The sequence below is a fragment of the Manihot esculenta genome, chromosome 1 (assembly GCF_001659605.2).
Source record: "Manihot esculenta cultivar AM560-2 chromosome 1, M.esculenta_v8, whole genome shotgun sequence".
Classification (NCBI taxonomy): Eukaryota; Viridiplantae; Streptophyta; class Magnoliopsida; order Malpighiales; family Euphorbiaceae; genus Manihot; species Manihot esculenta.
This window is the reverse complement of record NC_035161.2, coordinates 24,460,261-24,486,777: the sequence shown is the minus strand read 5'-3', so window position 1 is coordinate 24,486,777 and position 26,517 is coordinate 24,460,261. Positions and strand designations below refer to the sequence as shown.

Sequence of the window (26,517 nt, the reverse complement as noted above, 5' to 3'; positions counted from 1 at the left end):
TTAATATATTTTTTAAAATTGAGAAATTAATTAATAAATTTTTTAATATTATAAAAATTAAATAGTAAATTTTTTAAAATAAATATAAAAATTTATGTATTTTTTATTTTATAAAAAAATAATAAAATAAAAGTAATAATTTAATTAATAAAAATAAATTATTAATATTTTTTTAAATGACATTTTTAAAAAGTTTTTTTTATAACAATTTGTTATATGTTAATAATTAGTTATATTACTTTCAACTTCCATCTATTTCTATATATATTTATTTATTTAAATACAATTTTATTTAATTTTCATTTAAATCATCTCAACTTTTCATAATCACAAATATTTTTAAAATTATTTTAATAAATTTTAAATTCTCTACATTTTCTTGTTTTTTTTGTTTCTTCTTTCACTTAATTAAATAGCTATCGCAATAGAAGAAACTCAGTTAACGGCTCAAATAACAATAGAACAAAGAATAAGAAAAACTGAATCATATTATGGACTACGTTGCTGAATCATAAATTGATTTGTCTTAAAGTAAATTTAAAATCTAATGTAATAATTAAAAGATGCTGCTGCTACAAATTCAACTTTATATAACATATAATTAAATTTAAAGATATTTATAATTTATTTTTTAAGTATTATCATTATTAATAAGTCAGTTTTTATATTTTTTAAAATTTATTAAAATATTTTTTTTCAATTAACGAAATAGTCTTTCCGTCCTTTTTTCGTTAAAATTATATAAATAATTAGAGAAAAAATGTTTAAAATCTAATTTTACCCTCAAATAAAACCTCTTATTTAGTTTTTGGATATTACTATTATTAACAAGTCAATTCCTACATTTTTAAAAATATATTATAACATTCTTATTTTTTTCTATATTTATTAAAATATCTTTATCGTTTCTTTCCGTCAATGAAATAGTTATTATCTTTTCTCATATTTATTAAAATATCTTTATTATTTCTTTCCGTTAACGAAATAATCCCTTTTCATCGTTTGTTTCCGTTAACGAAATAGTCTCTCCCTATATTTTCAGAAATCTATTAAAACATCCTTATCTTTTCTCATATCTATTAAAAGATCCTTATCGTTTATTTTCGTCAACGAAATAGTCCCTATATTTTCTCACATCTATTAAAACATTCTTATCGTTTCTTTTTGTCAACGAAATAGTCTCTTCTCCTCCTCCTTCTTTTGAAAAAAGAAGAAAAAAAAGAAGAAGAAGATAAAGAAGAAGAAGATAAAGAAGAAGAAGAAGAAGAAGGAGAAAGAGGAAAAATCGATGAAGAATGAGGAGGAAGAGGAAAAGAATGGAGTAATTTGGTCTTTTACCTTTAAAAATAGACGAAATGACTATTTCGTTGATGGAGAGAAAAGATAAGAACATTTTAAAATACAGGGACTAACTTATTAATAATGGCAATACCTAAAGATTAAATTATAAATCTCCCTTAAATTTACATAAATATTTAATGCAATCATTATGAAACTAAAATTGAATTTATATTGAATGCATTAACTATTAATTCAGCATTGATTTCAAAATAGAACATTAATTCATCATTAGAAGTTTAATGCCTTGAATCTTTCAGTGAAAACAAATGGAAAATTCATGCCATGTGGGAATGCATGAACTAAATGTATAGTTCATTTGAATAACTTAAGTATTTTTCATGGGACTTGTATATTGTAATTGAAGAGTAAGATGTTGATTTTATTTAGCATTTTAATAATAATTCATGGATAAATTTAAATTAAAAAAATTAAATATTTTTAATCTAGCTATATAATTGAGAAATAATTTGATATTTTAATGAATATAAATTGGGGTTTGGAATGTGAGTTGAAGATAAAGGTTGAAGTATTTAAATGGAGAAGATTTGATAGACTAATTGCAGCCCTGCTATGTTGTTGACCAACTAATTTGGCAATTGGCAATTGGCAAGGTTAATTAGCAGTCAAATCCTTCAACCTAAAAGACTGGTTAGTCCCAATTTTATTATTTTTATTTTTCAAAAATCAAATTTCTAACAAACTTATCTAAGAAAAATCACTTATAAATTTAGAACAAGATAGTCAAACACAGTAGTCAAGCCACCCGCTTCGACTTCGTTTCCAGGTAAATTATTATTATTATTATTCTATCCAGTTATGAAAAAGTAAGATATGATTTTATTTATAGGTCTGCGAATTATATCGCTCATGTTCTAGCAATATCGACTAATTCTGAATCAGGTCAAAAAGTTTGGGTTCATATCCCTCATCCTCATATGATTTCTTTGATCGCTTTAAATTAATGATATTTCTCTTATTTAAAAAAAAATAAAGATATAAATAGATAATTTTGTGAGGTATTTGACTGAGAATTTTAATTTTGAATTTTATATGATAAATTTAATTTTTTTTTATTTTTATTGCAACTTCAATCACTGATAAAAAAAAATTTAGAAATATCTCTTAATTATAAAAAATTGTTTTTTATTTTTTATTAATAAAACTAATGACTGTATAATTAAATTATTTTATTCTAAAATTAACTGCCGAAGATGTGATCTGTCCAATAAATGTATTATTTAAATAATTTTTTAAATTAACCATAACATTTGGAATAAGGGTAAATTGTTATTAAATCATTATATTTATTAAATTTTAATTAATTAATCTGTTCAAAGTCATAACTTATAAAATTTAAAATTTCTAACTTTTCAGTTAAAAACATTAATCAACTTATTTTAAAAATAATATAAATAATTAAATAATAGGAATAGTTATATAAAGTAACAAACGACTTATATAATTAAAATTAATAGAAATTAGAAAATATAAAATTTAAATTTAAAATAATTTTTAATTAATATTTTTAAATAAAATGGCTCAAAATTTTAATTTTACCAAATATGGGGTGTTGTGATTTATATTTTAAAAAAATTAAAATTGAATTATCAAATTTGTCAAAACATAAAATTGTAGAATGGAATTATATATTTTTGAAATCTTTATTAATTATTTTATTAAATTGTGAGTTAAAAAATTAAAATTAAATTTTAATAATAATAAAAATATGTTAAATTTTAAGAGATCATATTTGTGAGAATTTTAAAAAGTAGATAGGTTGAAAAATATAAAAAAAATTATATATTTAAGGATTTGTTTGTTAAAAAAATATTTTTAATTAAATATTTTTTTTTAAAAAAATTAATTATTAATTATTTTTACAAAAGTGTCGCTGACATTTTATATAAATTTTTTATAATTAATAATAATTTCAATTATTAATTATATTTTATATTTTAAAAAATTATTTTTATTTTTTATAAATAATACTTGCCTGTACGAATTTTTCAGACCATGTTCGATGTAACGACCCGAAATTTGGACCGCTACCGGCGCTAGGATCCAGGTCGACTTAAGGCCGCCGGGACCCGTAGCAAGCCAAACATACATCCTGAAAACCTGTTTAATCCCATACATGATCAAGAAAAAACATAAAAATTTAAAACTTTTCTTTCATTCATATGCCAAACTCAACCTGTGCATGCACTGAACATACTTATAATCATAATCATGACCCCTCTGTGGGATCTCATCAATGCCCCAATGGGCAAAACATCATATGTTGAGTTGGTCTACATAAACATCATAAAAAGATTTAAGATCATGTATAAAAAGGGATACCTCATACATAAAGTCAAGCACCATCTCTAATCCTCAATATCATTACATGACTGAAACTATACTTTTACATAACATTAATACATTTATCATGTCCACACTATCTATTACATACATCAGACTTTATTACTCTTGTAAACCTCCTAGTCTACCCTGTACCTGTAATCCTGGGGAAATTGGGAGAGAGGTGAGCTACTAGAGCCCAGTGAGCAGAATAATAAAAACATTTAAATCATATGGATCATGGAATGCATCACATCACAGCTAATCACATCAAGGATGAACCTGTCACCAATAGCCCTCTACATAGTCCAATTGTGCCAGAACGTAGAATGGGTCCTGGTCTTTCCCTTACATAGTGCCAGCGAACGTAGAATGGGTCCCACTGGTCTTACATTCCGTACCGTACATATCACATCGTCATATCATAGATCGAGGGTTATGAATCATCCAACATTCATCCACATCAACAATAAAAGGTGCAATGCAACATATTCGTGAATTCTAATGCAAACAACCTAGTACATCTCATGGCATTCATGATGCGTGAATCATGCTAAAAAGTCCATCATTTGCTTTAAAACATAATGAGATATTCCACTCACCTCTGGGTAGCTCTGACCAGACACTGGAGCAGCTGACTCACTGCTGGGGTCCTCGGTTCCTCGGGTCCGAACCTACACAGGTGGACTCAAATGAGGGACCAAACAAACATGAACATAACTCTAAACTACTCCCCAAAAACCCCCTAAAACATCATGAAACAATCATAGAAAAACATGCAAGAAAGGACTGGACAGGGCACTTTCGGCGGCAGGTTCGGCTGCCGAAAGTCCCTCCAGAGCCGAAAGTCAGGCAGGTTCGGCGGCACCTTCGGCGGCCGAAACTCCCAGACAGAGGCGAAACTCATGCATGTTCGGCGGCACTTTCGGCGGCCGAAACTCCTAGACAGAGACAAAAGTCTCCTTTTGGGGGCAAGCTTCGGCAGCCGAAGGCTGCCTCCACAAGCACGTTCGGCGGCCGAAAGCTCCTTCGGCTGCCGAACCTGGTTTCTCCCAGAATGGCAGAAACTCAGCTCCCTTATGCATTTATGCCTCCACTCTCATCCAAACATGCATAAACCTATTCTACAACACTCATACACAAGCATGCAAGTTCCTAGGGGCATCAAACCATCAAAAACCCCAACTACAACACATAAGCAACTCACATTGTTCAAAAACACAAATAAAACCCATAAACCTAACCATGAGCTAAACATGCATTCTACCCCATAGATCTTGCATAAAACTTACTTTAAACATGAAATGAGCTTAAGATCGGCTCTTACCTCTTGAAGATCGAGAGAGAGACGTCCTAAACTCGGAGGTGGGAGATTTTTGAGTTCTTGAACCCTAAAGCTCCAAAACTTGCTTAAAATTCGAAAATCTTCAAAACAAAGTAAAAACTTGTGAAAAACTCGAAAGATCTGAAGGAAAAGACTCAAGATCGGTGAGGGGTGGCGGAGAACTCACCTTGGCCGGAAATGGGGAAAAAGCTCATCTGTTTTCGGCTAAGGGACCCTTTTATAGTGGCTGGCCAGGCCACTTTCGAGGGCCGAACGTGCCTCCGCATGCATGCTATGTTCGACGGCCGAACTTGAGGTTCGGCAGCCGAACCTGGACTTTCCTCACATATGCTTTCGGGGGCCTAAAGGCGCTCCCGAAGGCATGCATGTTCGGCAGCCGAACTTGAGGTTCGGCGGCCGAACCTGAGTTTTCCTTCAAGGTTGTTTTCATGCAAAAACTCATTTCCATTTTACTTAAAACCATGAAATACCTTAAACCATTTTATGAAAACATGATTCTACCCTACTACAGGCTTCCGACATCTGAGATTCCACCGGACGGTAGGAATTCCGATACCGGAGTCTAGCCGGGTATTACATTCGATAAATATATTAATTGTGTTCTTTTTTGCAGGTATATTATCAAATCTCACCGTTTAATATCAATACTATGGGATCTAAATAATAAAATTTACAGTATAATTATAAACTTAGATGGAGATGAAGGTCTTCTCCTTTATCTCTTTCTATTTGTCTGTTAGTGATGTCTAACGGCCTTTTTGCTATAATGTCACTTGTCTTTATAGTGCAGGTCTATATGTACAGAAGCGTCAGGGTCTCTTCTGCACCAGACGGCCGTTTAATTCTCTTGATGCGCATGCGGACAGGGCTGCGAAGTGACTAGACTTATTATCCTTCTTCATGTCACGTCAATGGGTCAGACATTTTTCTATGGGACCCGAACTTGTGAGTGATCCAGCCTGCTCTGCGTGCCTGGATCAGGGCTGAAGTATTGGACTGGTCCGGCGAGGTGGACTTCAAGAATTTTGGATTTGATTCATTCTTTGGGTCTGACCTTTTTCTAGACGGCGGCAACCTGGCGTTCATCAAATAATATAATTATTAAATAAGGAAGAAATACATTTTGAATTTGAAAATATTTTTAGAGTAAATATAAATTTTATTTTTATTTTTATTTTCTCTTGAAAAAAGTTCAAACTAATTAATTATTTATACATGAAATAAAAATAAAAAATAAAAAACTGGAAGAAGTCAAGAAGCATAAATAAACAGAGTCCGCAGAATGAAACACGCCCTTTGATCTCCATCGTTTGGAGCCTGGGTACCCTTTGATCATTGGTGAAAGAGGCTGTGAGGCTCACTCAGATGGGAATACCGCTGATTCTAATTGCATATTTTTGTTATCATTTCATTGTCAATTGAATACATCTCAATTCATGGAGTGAATATTATTATTATTATTATTGATGAATTTATAAATAATTAGTAAAAGTTATTAAATAATTTGAATAATTATTTTAAAACGAATAGAAAATTAATAAATTATTTGGAAGGATTTAATTGAACTGTTATAATTGATATTAGAGTGATCTGCATTAGAAAATTATTTGGATCATTCAGATTATTTAGAATATTTGAAAACTATAGCAGAATATGCTCTCAGCAAATTCAATTTATGCATTTTATCCGTCTCATCAAGCTTATCAACTAATTTGCTTTATATCAGGCAAGGCTCATGCATGAGTCAAGCTATGATATTGGAAACTTGGATGCCACCTTGATTCTTCAAAGACCAAAACTGAGTCCTCACAAGTAGGCTATCAGAGAAAATTTGTGTCAGCTGCTTGGAGCAGATCCTTCTGTTATAAATTTCAAAGCAAAAACTCATGAGAAGGTTGACAGCTTAGGTGAGAATAGAAGTATAGCAGATCACACAGTTGTCTTCTCATGAAAAAGTGACGCATATCTTCAAAATCTCAAAATTTTGGAATTATCCATGTACTGAGTGTTCGTATCGGGTTGGTTTATTAAAAGTAAAGTGTTTTAAGCGAATATTTACTCTATTTATAAGAATTAAATTCTTAACTTTATTTAAATTAATTTTTAACTATTTATTTCGATACTCGTTAATAATTCATTTTCTTAAGGCATTTATCTCGATAATTATATACAACCAGGACCTCCATGGCCAACATTTGGAATAAATTGGAACCTCCATGTCCAAAATTTTGGAATATAAAGACATTGGAAGAAAATAATATATGCACTTTAGACAGCCTAACCAATATTGAGAAATGTCACCAAGAAACATCTTTTTTAAAGAATGAACAAGCTGAAATCTCCATATGATGTTGCACATTTTTTTTATTATAAAAAATTTTATAACATTATTTAAATTTATTTATTATTTATTACAATTTTATTTAATTATTATACACATTAAAACATATGATCGGGCAGAAATTAAACTCTGATTTATAACTTAACAAGTTAAAGTGAACAATTAGTGATGTATTTTCAAGAGAAAAAAAAAAATCTTCTAGATTACTGTATTCAATATAATTATAATGTGGTTGTTTGAAGATAATCTACAGTAGTTGAGATAAATGGATGCTGCAGCTTTCCTTGAGGAATTATAAAGCTGTTGTGAGAAATGCTCGTGGAGAATGAGTTATCAAAGCCGACCATTTTTCCTTTCTATTTTCCTCATTTTGCTTTCTCTTCTCACTTCATTTTCTGGTCAACTTCTGGTGGACGAATACCTGTCAATGCCTATTTTAGAAATTAATTAGCATAAAAACGAAACGTGTTTTTTCAGAGTCGTATAGAGGATGAACACCAATCTTTTTCTACTTATATCATTGCTTTATAAAATGCTGTGTCCATGGAAGTACAATGAACCTTGTTTATCTTGTTTCTAATTGTGAACATATATTATTCAGAAAGAAGAAAAGAGAATATCAAAGTTATTATATTTAATATTAAATTTATATCTAAAACTATCTCTGTCATTTTAAGTCAGAAGTGAACAGAATTTGGTTTCAATCAAAATAATGAATCAAACTGTTCGGTGTAATTTAATTCGATTTTATTTTTAAAATTTTGATGATATTGTTTCAATTTGATTTAAGAAAAAAAAACCATATAATCGAAGTGAATCGAAGTATAAACTATGCAGTTTTTTTTTTCAATTTAACTCTTCATATATTTTATAAAATTTAATTTATTAGTTATTATTATTAAGAAAAAAATTAAAATTAAAATTAAATTTTATAATACTAAAAATAAAGCAGAAATAAAAGTCTTTAGAAAAACTCATCCAAGAAGGTAAACTGACTGGATGAAACCGATTCACATAAAATCAGAATAATTTGATTCAGTTTGATTTTTCTCATAATTCAATTTGATTTAAGTAAATTCTTTTTATTTAATTTTTATGTATTTAGTTTGATTTAATTTTAAATCAAATCGATTGAATATTCACTTCTATTTTAAATATAAATATTTAAGAGAGTGAAATTTGTAGATATTAATATGTATATAGATAATTCAATAATAAATTAGAAAACTCATTCTGGTAATACATTGAGAAAATAGAATAATAAATTAGAAAATTTATTAGACCAAATTTAATTCAGTCGAAAAAGACAGTTTAAGAATAATAGTACTTATGTATAATATTTAAATTCATAATGTAACAAGAAGGAGAATATATATATATATATGATAACATTTTTTTAATAGCACATATAATTCTTGAAATACTCAAATTGCACATTGTTATTGTGACAAATTCATTCATTTGATTCAATTATTTTACTTTATTGTTTTTTCTGACTAGAATTTTTGTTATTGCATATCACAATTTGAATTTGGTGAGAATTGTAGACTAGTTTCCCCCTTAATTACCTGGAAGTTGGTTTGCTGTTGGGTTTTTATAAATAGAGAGGAAAATTCTTAAACAGTTGTTTTTTAAAATTATTTTAATAAATTATAATTAGGGATGGCTTAATTGATACAAATAAAATAATTGCAAATAAAATTTGAAGTTTGGATGTTTGGTTTGAAGGCCTAAAATTCATAAATTGGGGTTGAAAGAAAATTAAAAGGGTGAACAGCCAAACATTACATAAATTATTGAGTGAAGAAGGTGGAGAGTTGAATGAATGGGTGAATGAGAAATGTGGGAATTTTCAACTCTCAACGTGGAAGACACCGAAGACATGACATGTCATGCCCTGTTTGATATTGACGTTCGGGTTAGAATTTTTTTTTTTTTTAAAAAATCATAGATAAAAAAGTCAATAGAATGAGTGAGTAGTGATGGAACTTATTTATGTTTGAGTTTGAATTCTTCATAATCTTAACTTTAAATAAGTAGAGGAAAAAGAGATCAACTCAAACAAAAACAGCCAATCCAAATTACCCGACTGAAGGCTTTTCAATTTCAAGTTTCAAACTTTCCTGCCCAATAGGACGACCAAAATCCATTGTAGCCACCTTGTCGGAAAATTTTTGTGAATTTATACACACAATTAATTAAAAATTAAATTATTATTTTATATTATAAATAATTTTTTTAATTTTTAAATAATATATTAATTTTAAATTAAATGAATATATACGATCAGTGGCGTGAGAGGGATACAAGTAGAATACAAGTATATGAATATCCCTTTCATGACCTTCTCTTTCCTCTCTTTATATGTATTTATTTATCAGCTTAGATGACCATTTCACCACCGACAGGAACTCCGTCACTGGCCGTATTGCAGGCTTTCAGTCACCGACCCTTATTGTTTGCAGGTTTTCACCGACTACTCGCATTAAACATGCAAATATTTATCTATTTATTAAACTATTAAAGCATTTAAAATAATAAATATATATTTTTATTTGTATACTTTTTTATTTTCACAATATTGATAAATTTTTATTCTTGCATGTAAAATTTACTATCTGTCCTGAAAATTTTTATGTAATTTTTTAATTTATTTAAATATAAATTCATAAATTTAATCTGATAATAAATATATGAGTAAATTTAAGAGATTTTATATCTATTTTTTTAATTTTTAATTTTTAATTTTTATTTAAAAAAAATTAAAAAAATCTAACAAAAACAAATGTAGAAAGTAAAAGTCAAAATCTTTGTAGTTATATCTACTGCCGAGAGGGGACGGCTTGTACAAATTCTCAGTTGCTTGCATTAATACGAATGGGGCCAAGATTGAACTTGAACCTTTCTAGACGCGGTTGAATTTTTTTTATTTTTTTAAAACATTATTACAAAATTTTTAAATCACCCAATTGTTTTTAAAGTTTAATAATGAAAATATATTCAATTAAAATTTATAATTTTTTAATTACAAATTTTAGCTATAACTAAGTTAATGTAATGAGAAACAAAACAGAATCACCACTGCCCCAATTTCTCTTTAAAATAAAAGTGATAGGAAAAGTCAAAATTCAAAGTCAACCTCCTCTATCGTCACTGGCTTTATGTAGGCAATGGAGTCTTGATCAGTTTGCATTTAGAAATTAACGTATGTGATAGTAGTATAATTTTTTTTTGTAATTTTTCATTTAAAAATATTAATTAATAATTATATTTTATTTACTATATCAATATTTACGAACGATATTTAAAAAATATTAATTTATTATATTGAGTCAACCTAACCTCTAGTTATAAATATATATATATTTTTTAAAATTTCATTATAAATATAAGGTAGTAGGAAAAGTCAAACTTTAATGTCAAAGTCAAATTTCAATGTCAATAGTCTCTAACATAACAGGCTGTGTTACAAATTGATCGATCTCCGGTGTGAACGAGAAATATTAAGATTTAGAACTTTACCCAATCACAAAGTTAATAGCATAATCGCTATAACTAAACTTGATTTTACTTTTTAGTAAATTTAATTATTATTTAGCATTTTTATTGAAATTTATATATTTATTATTTAAATTATATACATATCTCTAGGGATGAGCATTCGGTCGGTTCGGTTCAAAATCGAATCGAATTGAATAAATTGAAAATTGAAATTTTAGTGTTTATGAAAACCGAATCGAACCGATTTTAATCAGAAACCGAATCGAATCGAACCGGTCTGATTCGGTTCGATTCGGTTCGGTTTGATCGGTTTCGATTTTTAATATTTTTTTATTTTTTACACTTTATTTTTAATATTTTAAAATTTAATTAAAATATTTTAATATTAATATGATTTAATTTCTTTATATTATTGAAAAAATATATTATTATTACTAATCGGTTCGGTTCGGTTTTTTCAATTTTTTTCTGATCAAAACTGAATCGAACCGAAATAACCGAAAATTCTGAAATTAAAAACTGAATCAAACCAAAATGTATAAAATCCAAACCAAAATTTCAAATCGATTCGATTCGATTAATTTTTTCGGTTTGAACCGAATACTGCTTACCCCTACATATCTCAATAATAATATATACGTTTTAAAAAATTATTACAGTTATTTTCATATAAAATGCCAATTTGTATTAATTTAATCTAAATAATTTTCTATGGTAAAAAACATTATGCTCCATTAAGAATACTATTTATACAAATCTTGAAAAAAATAAAAAATATATTTTATGATCGATTTTCGCTCTTTTCATTTTTGAATTCATAATTTTATTTATGAGAAAATAATATTGTTGGTAAAAATTTAAAATATTTTAATATAAATTCATATTTTTTCTATTTAATTTAATTTTTTTATCATGTACAAAAAAAATTATAAATAAATTTGTATTTTATAAAATCATTCGAGCTAAAGGAGGGATTATAAAATAAATTATTTAATTTTTTTTTGATTGATGTGATTTGTGTAATTATTATATTATGTTGATTTCCTTGGAATCCCATCATGTCTCCGTTGAATATAGTATGCAAAATTTTATAACTGACTTTTCTTTACACCTATTTTTGAGTGGAACCTGACGTCCTCCACATTGGTGCATTCTATGTTTTTATTTTTTTTATTTTAAGTTAATTAACTATTTAATATTTTAGCAGCCGACGAAAGGTACAATTTCACCCAATTTATGTCAATATTAAATTTTACAATATTTTTGCATTTTTTATAACCATAAAAAATGTAAACAATTTGTAAAAATTCCGAAGACATTCATAAATTATTAACATATTTATATAAACTCATTATTTATTAAAATTTCAAAATATACTAATTATGTTCTGAAATCCAAAAAATAGAATTATAGTGATTGCATAAATTTAAATAGAGAATAAAATGTTTATCCCTTTTATTTTTTTTTTCGCTAGTGATATCTAATCGTATTTCTATTATAGTGTTTTTTACTTTTGTTATTTAGATCTATACATACGGTCATGGATATATCAGAATCCCTCTCTACACCAGACAATCATTTAATTCTCCTAACATACATGCAGGTAGGGCTGCGAAGCGACCGGACCTGCTCTCCTCCTCTGATCACATCACCAGGCTGGGCTTCCTTTAAAAAATGGTCTGCATGTGAGGTCTATCCGGCCTGATTTCTTGACTGGGCTAAGACACGTAATCTGAGCTGGTTCACTTTAAGAAAGGTTTAGGAGAATTTTGAGCCTGCCTTTCTCATTAGGGCCTGGTCTTACCTCGGTATAGAAGGTCAGCTATAATCGCGCCATATTTTTATATTGTATTTAATTTATTTAAATTTTTAATGATAATTTAGGAATAAATTTAAATTAAAAAGATGAAATTTAACATTTTATTCATCTTATATAATTGTGAAAATATATATTTTTTTTTGCTAATTTTGTAAAGGATAATAAAGTTCTCCTTGATTTCCATATTTTAGGATGTTCATCTTTTAGAAAATAATTTACTAAGGTAAATAAGTCACTTTCTTAGAGTAAATCAATTGATTTTCCTAACATTAAAATTTCTGAATTAAATTATTCCCAAATAACACTGAAAAAAGAAATAAATCCAATAAAAGGCAATGCCAGCCCATAATATTCCCTATTCTAATTAGATAAATATATTTTAGGTATATTTAAATGCCCTTCATCAAGAGGTACGGTGGATACCTAATAATTAGTTCGTAGGGTACCCTACACGCCCAATCTTCCTATTGAGTTTGTCTATATTTAAGACAATGAGGCAAAATGCTGGCACATTTCTGGGACCAAATTAAGAAATTGTGTTGAATTAGCTTGACACCATTTGTCCTTTAAATAACTCGGTTGTTAGTAATCAGTAGTATCATTAACGACACAAGTGTTAGGTCACAAGTGATTTCATAAATAACTTTTTCTTTAAAAACATATAAAACAAAATTTAAAAATTTAATATCATAATTACAATTTTACCCTTAACAATTGTATTTAAAAATAATTTTATATAAAGGTTTAGAATCATCGAGTATTAATCTTAAGAGGGAACAACAACGAAATACGAAAGGATTAGTGTTGTAAGTGAATCAAACAAAAGAACAGGCTTACATAGAAACGTGGATAAAGAAATCGAGAACGCCTACCAAATCTCACCAGCAATTTTGTCAAACAAATACCAGTTGATCTTTCACGGAACCTTCTCTACATAGACTTTAATTCCTCAGTTATCAAAGAAGGAAACAGCATAGAGCCATAGACACAATACCCACCCGATCGACCTCTTGGGATCTATAAATATTATGCATTTGTGAGGGGATGCTCCCTCATCTCTCAATCTTACTTCTATACTTCGTTCTTTAATTTAATCACTCACCAACTTCTGCAAGACGTCTGCTACAAGACACAGCCTCTGCATCACATCTTCAGCTTTCTCTCTACATTTCTTGGCCAATTAGTTTCAAGCTCAACTTTAGCGAAGAAAATATGGTGTTCAAGTTGAATAATCAGCTGCTGTCAAAGATAGCAACCGGAAAAGGTCACGGTGAAGACTCGCCGTATTTTGATGGATGGAAGGCATACGACAGCGATCCATATCATCCCACCAAGAATCCATCTGGAGTTATCCAGATGGGTCTTGCAGAGAATCAGGTAAGAAACTCGGTAGTTGTAGTTGGTGGTGGTTAAAGATTAAGGTAATCTGTTCATTAAACTATATATATAATTTTTTCTGGTTTGGTGACTTGCAGCTTTGCTTCGATTTGATTCAAGAATGGATCAAGAACAATCCTAAAGCCTCCATTTGCACTCCAGAAGGAGCAGATGAGTTCAGGGATATTGCTATCTTTCAAGATTACCATGGCCTGGAAGAATTCAGAATTGTAAGTATCAGATGCAGACACTGAAACTTTCATAATTGAAGTTCTGCAGATAACATGACTGAAATTTAATGACCATTGACCTACAGGCTCTTGCAAAGTTCATGGCAAAAGGCAGAGGAGATAGAGTAACATTTGACCCTGACCGCATTGTTATGAGCGGAGGAGCCACCGGAGCTCATGAGATGATCGCCTTCTGCTTGGCAGATCCCGGCGATGCATTTCTGGTGCCTACTCCTTATTATCCAGGGTAATTTTCTATTCTTATTTATGCCAATATATTTTATTTGTGGATTATATGGCCTTAATTTCCAACCCACAAGAGAGATGGAGAGACAATATTAATTATTGTATTGAGATTAGGATACTGTATTGATCGTTTTCAGTTGAGCACTGCTTGTCAAACCAATGAAGCTTTCAGTCGTTGAAATGTCACAATCCTAATAGCTAGCAAAGCAACCTGTATTATTGGTGGGGGCATTAAATTCTTGGGATTTCCCACAAGAGTCCTTGAGCACTCAGGATTTTTCATGAAGACCAAACAAATAGTAGCTAGGTCTATTTATTTATTTAATTTTTCAGAGTTGAAAGGATTGAAAAACTGAGAGAGTTAGAATCTGGAACCTCCTAGTTCAATCTTACTCGGTGGTTTTTTGGATTTTAGTTTCCATTTTGCTTTTGGCTGCAGTAGCGTATGTCTTGTCATTTAAACTTTTACTTGGTGATAGGAACTGTAGAATTAATGATCACTTGACTAGTACAGAAACTGCCAATATGTCACAGTGAAGCCATCTTCCCTTTTCACCTAAATTCATCTCTGGTTAATTAATTTGTGTTTATCTTTATTTATTTGATTAACTAGGCAATTTAAGATAAAATTAAACCCAAAATCTGATTTTTTTAATATTAGTATTCATTAAGAATTATTCTAAAGTTTTTATATCCCGCCTATTGCAGATTCGATCGAGACTTGAGATGGAGAACAGGAGTTCAACTTATCCCAGTTGACTGTGAAAGCTCTAACCAGTTCAAGGTTACAAGAGAAGCCTTGGAATACGCCTATGAGATGGCACAATTAGACAACATCAGAGTGAAAGGCTTGCTCATTACCAATCCGTCAAATCCTTTAGGAACAATCTTAGATAGAGAAACACTGAAAAGCATTGTCAACTTCGTCAATGAGAAGAACATCCATTTAGTCTGCGATGAGATCTACGCAGCCACAGTCTTTAGCCAGCCTGAATTTGTAAGCATCTCAGAGATAATAGAGGAGGTGGAGTGCAACCTTGATCTCATCCACATTGTTTATAGCCTCTCTAAAGACATGGGATTCCCTGGATTTAGAGTAGGAATTGTTTACTCTTACAATGATGCAGTTGTGAACTGTGCTCGCAAGATGTCGAGCTTCGGATTAGTATCGTCGCAGACTCAACACATGATTGCTTCAATGTTATCAGATGATGAATTTGTGGAAAATTTCATCATGCAAAGCAAGAACAGATTAGCTTCAAGGTATAGTAACTTCACTAAGGGGCTTGCTCAAGTGGGGATCAAGTGTTTGAAGACGAGCAATGCAGGCCTTTTTGTATGGATGGATTTACGTAGGCTTCTCAAAGAGCAGACGGTTGAAGGAGAAACAGCACTTTGGAGAGTGATAATTAAGGATGTTAAACTCAATGTTTCGCCAGGTTCTTCTTTCCATTGCACCGAGCCAGGATGGTTTAGAGTTTGCTTTGCAAATATGGATGATCAGACCATGGAAGTTGCTCTGTCAAGAATTAGAACATTTGTGCTCAAGAACAAGGAAGCCATGAAGCCAGTGAAGAAATTATGCTGGCAAGGCAGCCTCAAACTCAGCTTCTCCTCTCGAATATACGATGATTTTGTCATGTCTCCCCACTCTCCTATTCCTCAATCTCCTCTTGTTCGAGCCAGAACTTGAACTGGATTTGTGGATCTTGACGAGGTATCTGGAGTGAAAAATGCAATAGATGGAAGAGGAATCTATTTCATTAGAGTCCGACCAAAGTAGGCAGCCACACCAATATAAAATAACATTTAACCTTTTCTATGCAGGCATGAACTTTTCTACTTCTCAGGGCAGTCCAGTCGTATAATTATTCCTGACCACTGTATGTTTATTCTTTTATTGTTTATAGGTAGTGGGAGAATGATGCATGTAAGCTTTGATGTAGTAGTGATAGCCAGTCTCTGTCTTAACCCGTTTGGCAAACAAAATGTACCATATTTTTCTTGATTAAATGATAGTATTCTTGATTAAATGATAGTATTTGGAAGATATATGTATTGGTATTGTATATTCTGAAGTAAAGTTCCAGTACACATACCTCACCTATTTATAGGTGATCCAGGTCTACAAGGTATTTACTAGAAAATACAAGAACCTACTAGAACCTACTAGGGAAATCTCTATACTAACATCCCCCCCTCAAGTTGGATCAGGGGGCAAAGCAACCAGATGCAACTTGGAGACAAAAACATGGTGCTGTGGAGTGGCCAACGGTTTAGTAAAGACATCCGCAAGCTGAGAAGTGGATGACACATGAACAGGAGCAACAAAACCTTTTTGGAGTTGTTCCCTGACCAGATGACAATCTATGTCAAGATGCTTTGTTCTTTCATGAAAAACGGGATTGTTAGCTATATGAATGGCTGCTTGATTATCACACTGCAAAGAAACAGAAAATTGCACATTAACTTGTAAGTCTTTTAATATATACGAAATCCATAAAAGTTCACACACGACAGCTCCCATGCTTCGATATTCAGCTTCGGCAGAGGATTTGGAAACTGTCTTCTGTTTCTTGGTTTTCCAGCTAATAAGAGAATCTCCTAAAAAAATACAAAAACCAGTAACAGATTTCCTCGAGAAAGAACAAGTGGCCCAATCTGCATCACAATAAGCGGAAATATTAGACAAGTCAGACGTAGCAGAAAAATATAATCCCTTAGCTGGATAAGTCTTAAGATATCTTAAGACATGGCAGGCGGCATCCCAATGGGGCTTTCTAGGATTTGACATAAACTGACTGAGATAATGAACCGCAAAGCTAATGTCAGGTCTAGTAATGTTAATGAATAACAACCTGCCAATTAGCCGCCTATATTTATCAGGCTCAGAAAGCAAATCACCAGTAGAAGGATCAAGATTCAAACCTTTGGGTAGAGGAATAGAAGCATTTTTAGCATGTAACATGCCAGTGTCACCTAAAACATCAGAGATAAATTTTCTTTGACTAATGAGAGTACCAGAAGCAGATCTAGCAATTTCTAAACCAAGGAAATATTTCAAATGACCAAGATCTTTAATAGTAAATTTGCAATGTAAGGCACTTTTAATCTGATCAATGGTAGGTACAGAATTACCACTTATAATGACATCATCTACATAGATTAGCAGGATAGTGAATGTACCATTGTCATCCCGAGTGAAAAGACAATTATCATGTACTGACCGAACAAAGCCCAAGGACTGGATAAAAGATGTGAACTCCAAGTTCCATTGCCGAGAAGCCTGCCTTAAACCATAAAGTGATCGTTTTAACAAGCAAACTTGTCCCGGACTAGCTTTGGAGTAACCTGCAGGAGGATGCATGTATACTTCTTCTTCCAAGAAACCATGTAAAAAGGCATTATTAATGTCAATTTGAAAGATAGGCCAGTTTTTAGAAGTAGCTAAGGCAATAAAGATCCGAATGGTGACGACTTTAGCTACAGGAGAAAACCGATCTTTAAAATCTAATCCCTCTATTTGATTATATCCTTTAGCCACTAAACGGGCTTTATATCTATCAACTTCCCCATTGGGTTTGGTTTTAACCTTGTATACCCATTTAGAACCAATGGCCTTTTTTCCTTTTGGGAGATCAGTGAGAACCCATGTTCCATTTTTTTCAAGTGCTGAAAGTTCATGGTCCATGGCTTCAATCCAATTAGGGTCATTGGAGGCTTGAGTGTAAGTGCAGGGTTCATGAATGCGAGAAATTGTATTAAGATAAATGTGATGTGAAGGTGTAAAGCAAACAGACAAACCGACGTTAGGAGCAGTGGATAGATGATTTACAACAAAATCTTGCATCCAAGTAGGTTTACTATGAATTCTGGTACTCTTTCTTAAAGGAAGAGTAGGAAAAGAGACCTGTTCCTGGGAATGTGATTGGGAAACAGAACCTGGATGTGGTGGAACCTGAATGTAATACCCGGCTAGAATCCGGCACCGGAATTCCTGTTGTCTGGTGGAATCCGGGGTGTCGGAATTCTCAAAAGGGTAGGATTTATGTTTTACTAGGTATTATGATGTGTTTCAATGTTTGAAGGTTAAGGGAAGTGAGTTTTGAGTTGAAATGACCTAAGGCAGTTGAGCCAAGTTCGGCCGCCGAAAGTAAGTTCGGCCGCCGAAAGTGTTTGGCTTCCGAAGGGAAGTTCGGCCCCCGAATGTTGCATGGTGTTACATGCGATTGGGCAGCCGACGATGAGTTGGCCAGCCAGCTGAGTCATGTTTGTGTTGACAAGTGTTGGCCTCAGATTCTTGCCATGGAATGACCACGTCTCTTATGACTCATCTGTACATGTTTTTGGGTGTTCTCACAGCAGTTTGAGGTGCTTGCAAAGGTATTGAGAGTTGAGAGAAACAAACGTGAGTTTGAGAGAGTTTGAGAGTGTGAGAGGAGGTGATCCGTTTTCCCTTGTTTAGAGTGTGTAGCTTCTTACGACAGGAGGTAAGTGATGTTCTTGAATATGTTTTCTGAAGGTTTTAGGGGGATTTGTGGAAGGAGATGCATGTTTAGGTTCTTAATGATAGTTTTGATGAGTTATGCATGTATACATGTGTATATGTTATGTTTGTTTTGTTGTTTGGGGTTATTAGCTAGTCTTGGACCCCTGTGATCATATACATGAGTATATGTATGTTGAGGAGGTGAAGTTTGCATGGTAGAGAGAGATTGAAGGGAAGAAGGAGATGGTTTGCCATGAAACTGAGTTCTGGATGAACTCAGGTTCGGCAGCCGAAAGTTCATTCGGCCGCCGAACCTCCTGCATGGTAGCTTAGGCTGCCACAGCTTGCCCCCGCAAGTTTTGCATGTTCGGCTCTGTTTGGGGGATTCGGCCGCCGAAGGTGCCGCCGAAGGTGCTTGAGTTTCGTCTCTGGAGAGGACATTCGGCCGCCGAACCTGCCGCCGAAAGTGTTCTGTCCAGCTTTTCTTTTGCATGTTTTTGCATGGCTAGGTAAGTGAGTTTTAGGGGATTCTTGGGGAGTGTAATAGAGGTCTTGATAAGTTAGTTTGGTTCCTCATTTGAATCTCTATGTGTTACAGACCAGAGGAACCAGAGAGAGCAGCAGTGAGTACTGCTCCAGAGGTAAACCTGCAGAGTCAGTCAGTCCAGAGCCAGAGGTGAGTGGAACTAAACTTATGACTTTTAATTGAATCACAAACTGCTTTTAGCATATCTCATGCATCATGTTTATGCCATAGGTTGATTGCATTAGTATTCACGAATATGTTGCATTGCATTGTTATTTGATGATGTGAGTAAATGCTGAATGATCCAATAGTCACAGACAGGAAGACCAGGAGCCTTTGACTACGCCCTGGCACGTATAGCAAAGACCAGGAGCCTTTGACTACGCCCTGGCAGGTATATAGCAAAGTCCAGGAGCCTTTGACTACGCCCTGGCAATGGTAAGTTCACAGGTGTTATATACACATATACATATATGACAGGAAGACCAGGTGCTCGCTTCTACGCCCTGGCACAGAGTTACTGGGACTATGTGGTGACAGGTTTACTCTTGATGTGGCTTGTCTGTGATATGATGCATTTCATGAGATCATATTTTACTGGGCTATTTTACTGTTCTACTCACTGGGCTATAGAGCTCATCCCACTCCCTTAACCCCAGTTTTGCAGGTTCAGTGTACAGTGTACAGGGACAGTTCAGCAGAGTACAGGAAGAGTAAAGAGATCTGTACTAGCTTAGAGTGGACATGTAATATGAAAGAAATGTCATAGTGATTGCTTGACCTAGTGATGTATGTGTTGTACATGATCTGTATATGTATATATGTTTTCCTGTATGTGAAAACCAGGCTTAACAGGTATGAGTTACCCATCTAGAGCAAGCTCTAGTCAGGGATACAGAGTACAGAGTACATGAGTACAGAGTACAGAGATAGTGCATGCACAGGTTAAGCCTTGGTTCAGAAAAGAGTTTTATTTTCACTGAAACATGTATGATCATGTATGAGGTTTACAGGTACACAGAGAGTATAGCAGGCTTGCTACGGGTTCTGGCGGCCTTAAGCCGACCTGAATCCTAGCGCCGGTGACGGTCCTTTTTGGGGTCGTTACAGATTGGTATCAGAGCCCTAGGTTCACATGATCGGACCTATAGAGACAGTGTTGGGCTCAGACAGGTTAGAAGTGGTCAAGCACAATAGGAAATCATGTCCACTAGGATAGGGTCTTGAGTCCTATCTGCTATGATATGCTATGAGTGTTGTATGTGTATGTTTGATATGTGATGTTCATATGCTAAAATGGTATGTTATCTGTGTGTTTTCAGAGGAAAGATGCGAGGAACTCGTCGATCAGCTCGATTGACTGGAGTCCCACCAGAGAATGAGAGACCAGCTGCTCGTCCTCCTGCATTGCCAAGGGCAAGGTCTCAGAGATCTAGCAGGGAAGGCATGTCAATAGACCCTAGAAGGTCTGTAGACGAGAGCAGAAGAGGAGTAGTTAGGGGAGGAAGATCAGAGGAAAGGAGGGAAGCTATGGAAATTGATCAGTCTAGAGATGATAGCATGGGTATAGGCAGTTTTGAGGAAGGTATGGGAGAGTCGCAGGGAGGTGCTCAGGCCTCAGATTTTGGCTATCCATCCTTGTTTCAGGAGCCAGAGTATCCGATGGAGGGGATGTCGGAGTACTATCGATTTGACCCATATCCTACATACATGCCATATATGCCATATCCTCACTATTACCCATCATATCCACCATATCCTATGTATCCCTCTTCCCCTATACATCCAAGTGCAGTACACCTAGAGCCAAATGAACCAGTATTACCACCAGAACCAGTAGCCCCTGTTGTTGACAGACATGAACCTAGCTCATCTGGAGGTAAAGTCCAAATGACGGAGTACTTGAAATTGGATGCTCCTAAATACAACACAGGAGATGATCCATTTGATTACCTCAGAGCAGTTAGGATGATCACCAGTGAGTTGGGAGCAGATGATAGGAGAGCCATTGAGATGGCAGGTTTCACAATAAAATGCAAGAAAGCCAGAGAATGGTTTAAGAATTATGTGGAGCCTAGAATGGACAGTATGTCATGGGGAGAGTTCGCCAATGAGTTTGCCGGGTGGGCTTTTCCTGACAGTTCGAGGGAGATGAAAGTAATTGAATTTGAACAGTTGCGACAGACAGATGAGATGAGTGTTGATGAATTTACAGATAAGTTCCTGGATCTGCTTCAGTACGTGGGTCAAGCCTATGATACTGATCAGAAGAAAGCAAGGAGATATACTATGAGACTTCATCCCAGGTATGCTTCTTTGATCCTTCCAGCTGAGAAGGAGAGTTTTCACTCGATAGTAGACGCAGCCAGGAAAATGGAAGCTAGTGCCAAGATTCAGAAACAGTCACAGGCACAGGCTTCGGGTGCTAAGGCCCCCAGTTCAGGTGCGACAGGCAGTAAGCGATGGGATTCTGTACTAGCTTAGAGTGGACATGTAATATGAAAGAAATGTCATAGTGATTGCTTGACCTAGTGATGTATGTGTTGTACATGATCTGTATATGTATATATGTTTTCCTGTATGTGAAAACCAGGCTTAACAGGTATGAGTTACCCATCTAGAGCAAGCTCTAGTCAGGGATACAGAGTACAGAGTACATGAGTACAGAGTACAGAGATAGTGCATGCACAGGTTAAGCCTTGGTTCAGAAAAGAGTTTTATTTTCACTGAAACATGTATGATCATGTATGAGGTTTACAGGTACACAGAGAGTATAGCAGGCTTGCTACGGGTTCTGGCGGCCTTAAGCCGACCTGAATCCTAGCGCCGGTGACGGTCCTTTTTGGGGTCGTTACACTGAACATTAGAGGAAGAGCTTGATTCGTCATCAACCAAATTAACAGGAAGAACAACATCTGAAAAAGAAGACTCCTGAGAGGGATTATGTTGAAAAGGGAAAGTGGATTCATGAAAAAGAACATCTCTATTAACAAAAATTTGTTTTGTGTCTAAGTTTTGTAATCTATACCCCTTCTGTGTAGTTGAATATCCAAGGAGAATACATTTGGTAGATCTAGGGTCAAATTTATCCTTTTGAGGGCTGTTATTAATGGCAAAGCACAGGCAACCAATGGTTCTTAGGTGATCATAACTGGGTGGTTTATGAAACAAGGCTTCAAAAGGGGTTATCCATCCTAAAGCTTTGACTGGTATTCTGTTAATGATGTAGGTAGCAGCCAATATACACTCAGACCAATAATTTTTTGGAAATTGGGCCTGAAACTGAATGGCTCTAGCTATGTTGAGAAGGTGCTTATGTTTAATTTCTACTGTCCCGTTTTGTTGAGGTGTATAAGGACAAGTAGTTTGATGAACAATACCATATGAAGAAAGCAAAGAAGCACACCTTTTATTAATAAATTCTCCTCCATTGTCGGATCTTATATTTTTAATTCTTGTTCCAAATTGTGTATTGACATATTGAATGAAAGATGTCAAAATAGAATATGTCTGATCTTTAAATCTAAGCATATAGGTCCAAGTTGCCCTAGTCTTATCATCAACAATAGTTAAAAAAAACCTAGCACCAGTGATAGAATGAATAGAAAAAGGTCCCCATAAGTCCATATGCACAAGATCGAAAGTATTGGCAGTAACCGTATTACTATTGTGAAAGGGCAATCTGGACATTTTAGCTAGAGGACATAAGGTACACGTGTGATTAGTGTCAACAACCTGCTTTAGCATAGGTATATGAGATATTTTATGACAAGATGAGTGTCCTAATCTAGCATGAATCACAGAGAAAGGAATTTTTATTATAGAATTTGCAAGATTTGTAGCTTCTTTATTGCACTTTTGAAGCTCAGCCATTTTTACATTGAGGTTTGGGGCAATTTTATTACACACAGAGTCAACACAGGACTGGATAATGGAAACAGAGAAGCTATTATTGTCTAAAATGTATAAACCACTAATCATTTTGCCAACAGCTATAACAGACCTATTCTTCTGGTCCTGAAAAAAACAACAAGATGAATAAAATTGTATTGTCAAGTTGGCATGCTTAAGTAGTTTGGATACAGACAGAAGATTCATATTAAAATCAGGAACAAGCAGGACATCAATTAATTTCATATGTGTGTTTAATGCAACATTTCCAGTGTGTGTGACCTCTGTGGAAGAGCCATTCGGCAAGTGTACAGTTATTGGAGCAGTAATAGAACATATAGATTTCATATGATGCTTATATGGTGTGACATGATCTGATGCACCAGTATCAATTATCCATGCTTCTGACCCAGTTATCATAGCACAGCAGGCAAATATTGAAGAAATTTTATGAGTGAAAGAGTTTAAAGAGCCATTACCAGAACAATCAGTTGGACAGAAGAAGCCGTTACCAGTATAGTTGGCCGGATTGTGACAGTAGGCTGTGTTTATTGAGGCAACCATTTTCCCTTTGACCAATTTGCTCATCTCCTGTCGCAGTAGCTCCAGCTTTGTATTGACTTCTTCTATCCTGCTTAATTCATTGGAGGCGATCGGTCCAGCTTTTGCCAAAGGTGTTTCCGGGATAGATTGTATACTGTGACCTTCAGAATGTGAGATATGAGCAGTGTATCTTGGCTTGAACGTTCCTGGATCGTTGAATTGCTTGTTTTTGCTTTTAAACCACTCCGGATAACCGATCAATTTGAAGCATCCAGCTCGTGTATGTCCATCCAAATTACAGTAGTCACAATGGCCCTTTCTTGCATCGTATTTCTTGTAGTCTCGTCTGTTACCTTGAGACCGGATGGCCAAAGCAGCTACATCACAGTGTTCTGTGAGGTTGGATTGAACTTCTTTCTGAGATTCTACCCGTAGGACCATCGAAAAAGCTTTGTTCACCGTTGGTAATGGATCCAGCAGAAGGATTTGGCTACGAACTTGATCAAAGGTATCATTGAGCCCCATCAGAAATTGCATGAGATGGTCCGCATTGTGAATCTCTGTTGCTAGCTTCTCTGACCCGCAGATGCACGGAGGTATAGGGACAACGTTGGCCAGTTCGTCCCACAGTTGCTTTAATTTGCCATAGTATGTTGTCACTGAGAGATTATCTTGGGAGATGGACGCTATCCTTCGTTTAATTTGATAGATCATTGGTCTGTTGCTCTCGCCGTATCGTTCTCCTAGCTCAACCCACAGTTCTCGAGCGGTGGTGGCATAGAGGAAGCTTCCAACGAGGTCCTTCGAAATGGAATTGAGGATCCACGACGTCACCATATAGTCGCATCGTCTCCATTTCTCGTATTCCTCAGATCCGTCCTCAGGCGCATCGATTTTTCCTTCCACAAATGCGAGTTTGTTCTTCGCACCGAGAGCAATCTTCATCGCCCGGCTCCATCCACGATAATTGATTCCGTTTAATTGAACAGATACCAGAAGCATCGCCGGATTATCTGAGTTTTGCAGCATCAAGGCATCATCGACCGTCTTGGAGATCGTCGGAGCCGAATTGCTCAGTGCCCTAGCATAACTGCTTTCTGCCATTTTCAAGGAAATATCTGATTGGGGAAAAGAGAGGTCTCGATGAAAGTTTCTGGTCGTGAGGGGAGATGGATTCTGCCGCTTTTGCCTCGTTCTCTTGTGACGATGACTTTCGATTTTTGAACCGAAAATTGAAGTAGAAGATGAAGAGGCAGAATTAGCTCAAATTTGAAAAGAATGGAGAAGAAATTCGCCGGTGAAGTTGCAGACGGAAAAGAGCAATTCGCCGGTGAAGTTGCAGACGAAAAGAGCAGAGGAAGCTTGAAGGAGAAAGGAGTTTGGGTCTTCGAGTCTCCGGATGGGAGAAGGAAAGAGGTTAGGTAATTGCATGCTTTGATACCATCTTGATTAAATGATAGTATTCTTGATTAAATGATAGTATTTGGAAGATATATGTATTGGTATTGTATATTCTGAAGTAAAGTTCCAGTACACATACCTCACCTATTTATAGGTGATCCAGGTCTACAAGGTATTTACTAGAAAATACAAGAACCTACTAGAACCTACTAGGGAAATCTCTATACTAACAATTTTCTCTTTTCACGAGCATGATGTTTAGTGAATAAAAGTTGTGACACAATTGTATAAGAATTCAAAAAAGTAAGTTTTAGAAAAGGCGAAAGACTCTTCCATTACTTAAAATTTCTAAATGAAATTCTCATTTAAGTAAAAACGAGAATTAAATATTTTAAAATTTTCATATAATTAAAAGTTTAATTGGACTCACATACTTAACTCAATAATTAGTGAATCTGAGTAAATATGAGAAATCTCATATTTTACTGTTCAATTTTTAAATTTTCATTGCAAAAAAAAAATATTTAGAGTCTTAATCAAAATTTAATTTTAGTTAATTAAATTATTTATATAATAAAAATACTAATATATAATATTGTCGTATAATTTAATTTAAATTTAATAAAAATTAATTTAAAAAATTATTATAATTATAATAAATTGAAATTTTTTATCCAAAATTAAAATGTAATAGAATTATGAGGGTGCTTTTATTAATAGAGTTCATCACCTAAATAATTATAAACTTATGTGAGTTGGAGACTTTTCTCCCTTACAAAGTTTTGAGGTATTAAAACTCCCACCAATTAAAACTCCCTTACAAAGTCTAACTAGTCCGTGCCATGGTTCAAACCGGTCAAACCTGCAATGCGATCAATCAATCAGTTTTGGTTTCTAGAGAAGACTAGAACGTTAAATTTGGGGTTGGCTTCGACCTATTGTTTGAATTAAAATTGAAATTGAATAGAAATTACTTGGTTTGACTTAATAATCTGACTTGATTTTGATTTGATTTTAATTATTTAAAATAAATTATTTATAAAATTGTGCTATTTAAAATTAATATATAAGCAAATTAATTATCAGAAAATTATATTTTAATTTAATTTTTTTCACATGTAAAAAAA

The 26,517-nt window shown here is 33.7% G+C and overlaps 2 protein-coding genes across 2 annotated transcripts; both read left to right on the top strand.

The window, feature by feature from the left end:
• Positions 1–6,321: 6,321 nt before the first annotated feature.
• Positions 6,322–6,977, top strand: LOC110609024 (2-C-methyl-D-erythritol 2,4-cyclodiphosphate synthase, chloroplastic; the record flags this gene model as incomplete). The annotated part of the gene is given in 2 exon segments (XM_021748333.2): positions 6,322–6,467; positions 6,758–6,977. Coding segments are annotated over 2 exon segments (366 nt in total), but the record flags the coding sequence as incomplete, so codon positions are not given.
• A 6,480-nt stretch (positions 6,978–13,457) lies between these two features.
• On the top strand, positions 13,458–16,526 carry LOC110627552 (1-aminocyclopropane-1-carboxylate synthase). The gene is made up of 4 exons (XM_021773902.2): positions 13,458–14,064; positions 14,163–14,294; positions 14,381–14,541; positions 15,249–16,526. Exons 1-4 carry the CDS (start codon positions 13,900–13,902, stop codon positions 16,231–16,233), a joined length of 1,443 nt encoding a protein of 480 aa, XP_021629594.1. The 5' UTR covers positions 13,458–13,899; the 3' UTR covers positions 16,234–16,526.
• The last annotated feature ends 9,991 nt before the right edge of the window (positions 16,527–26,517 follow it).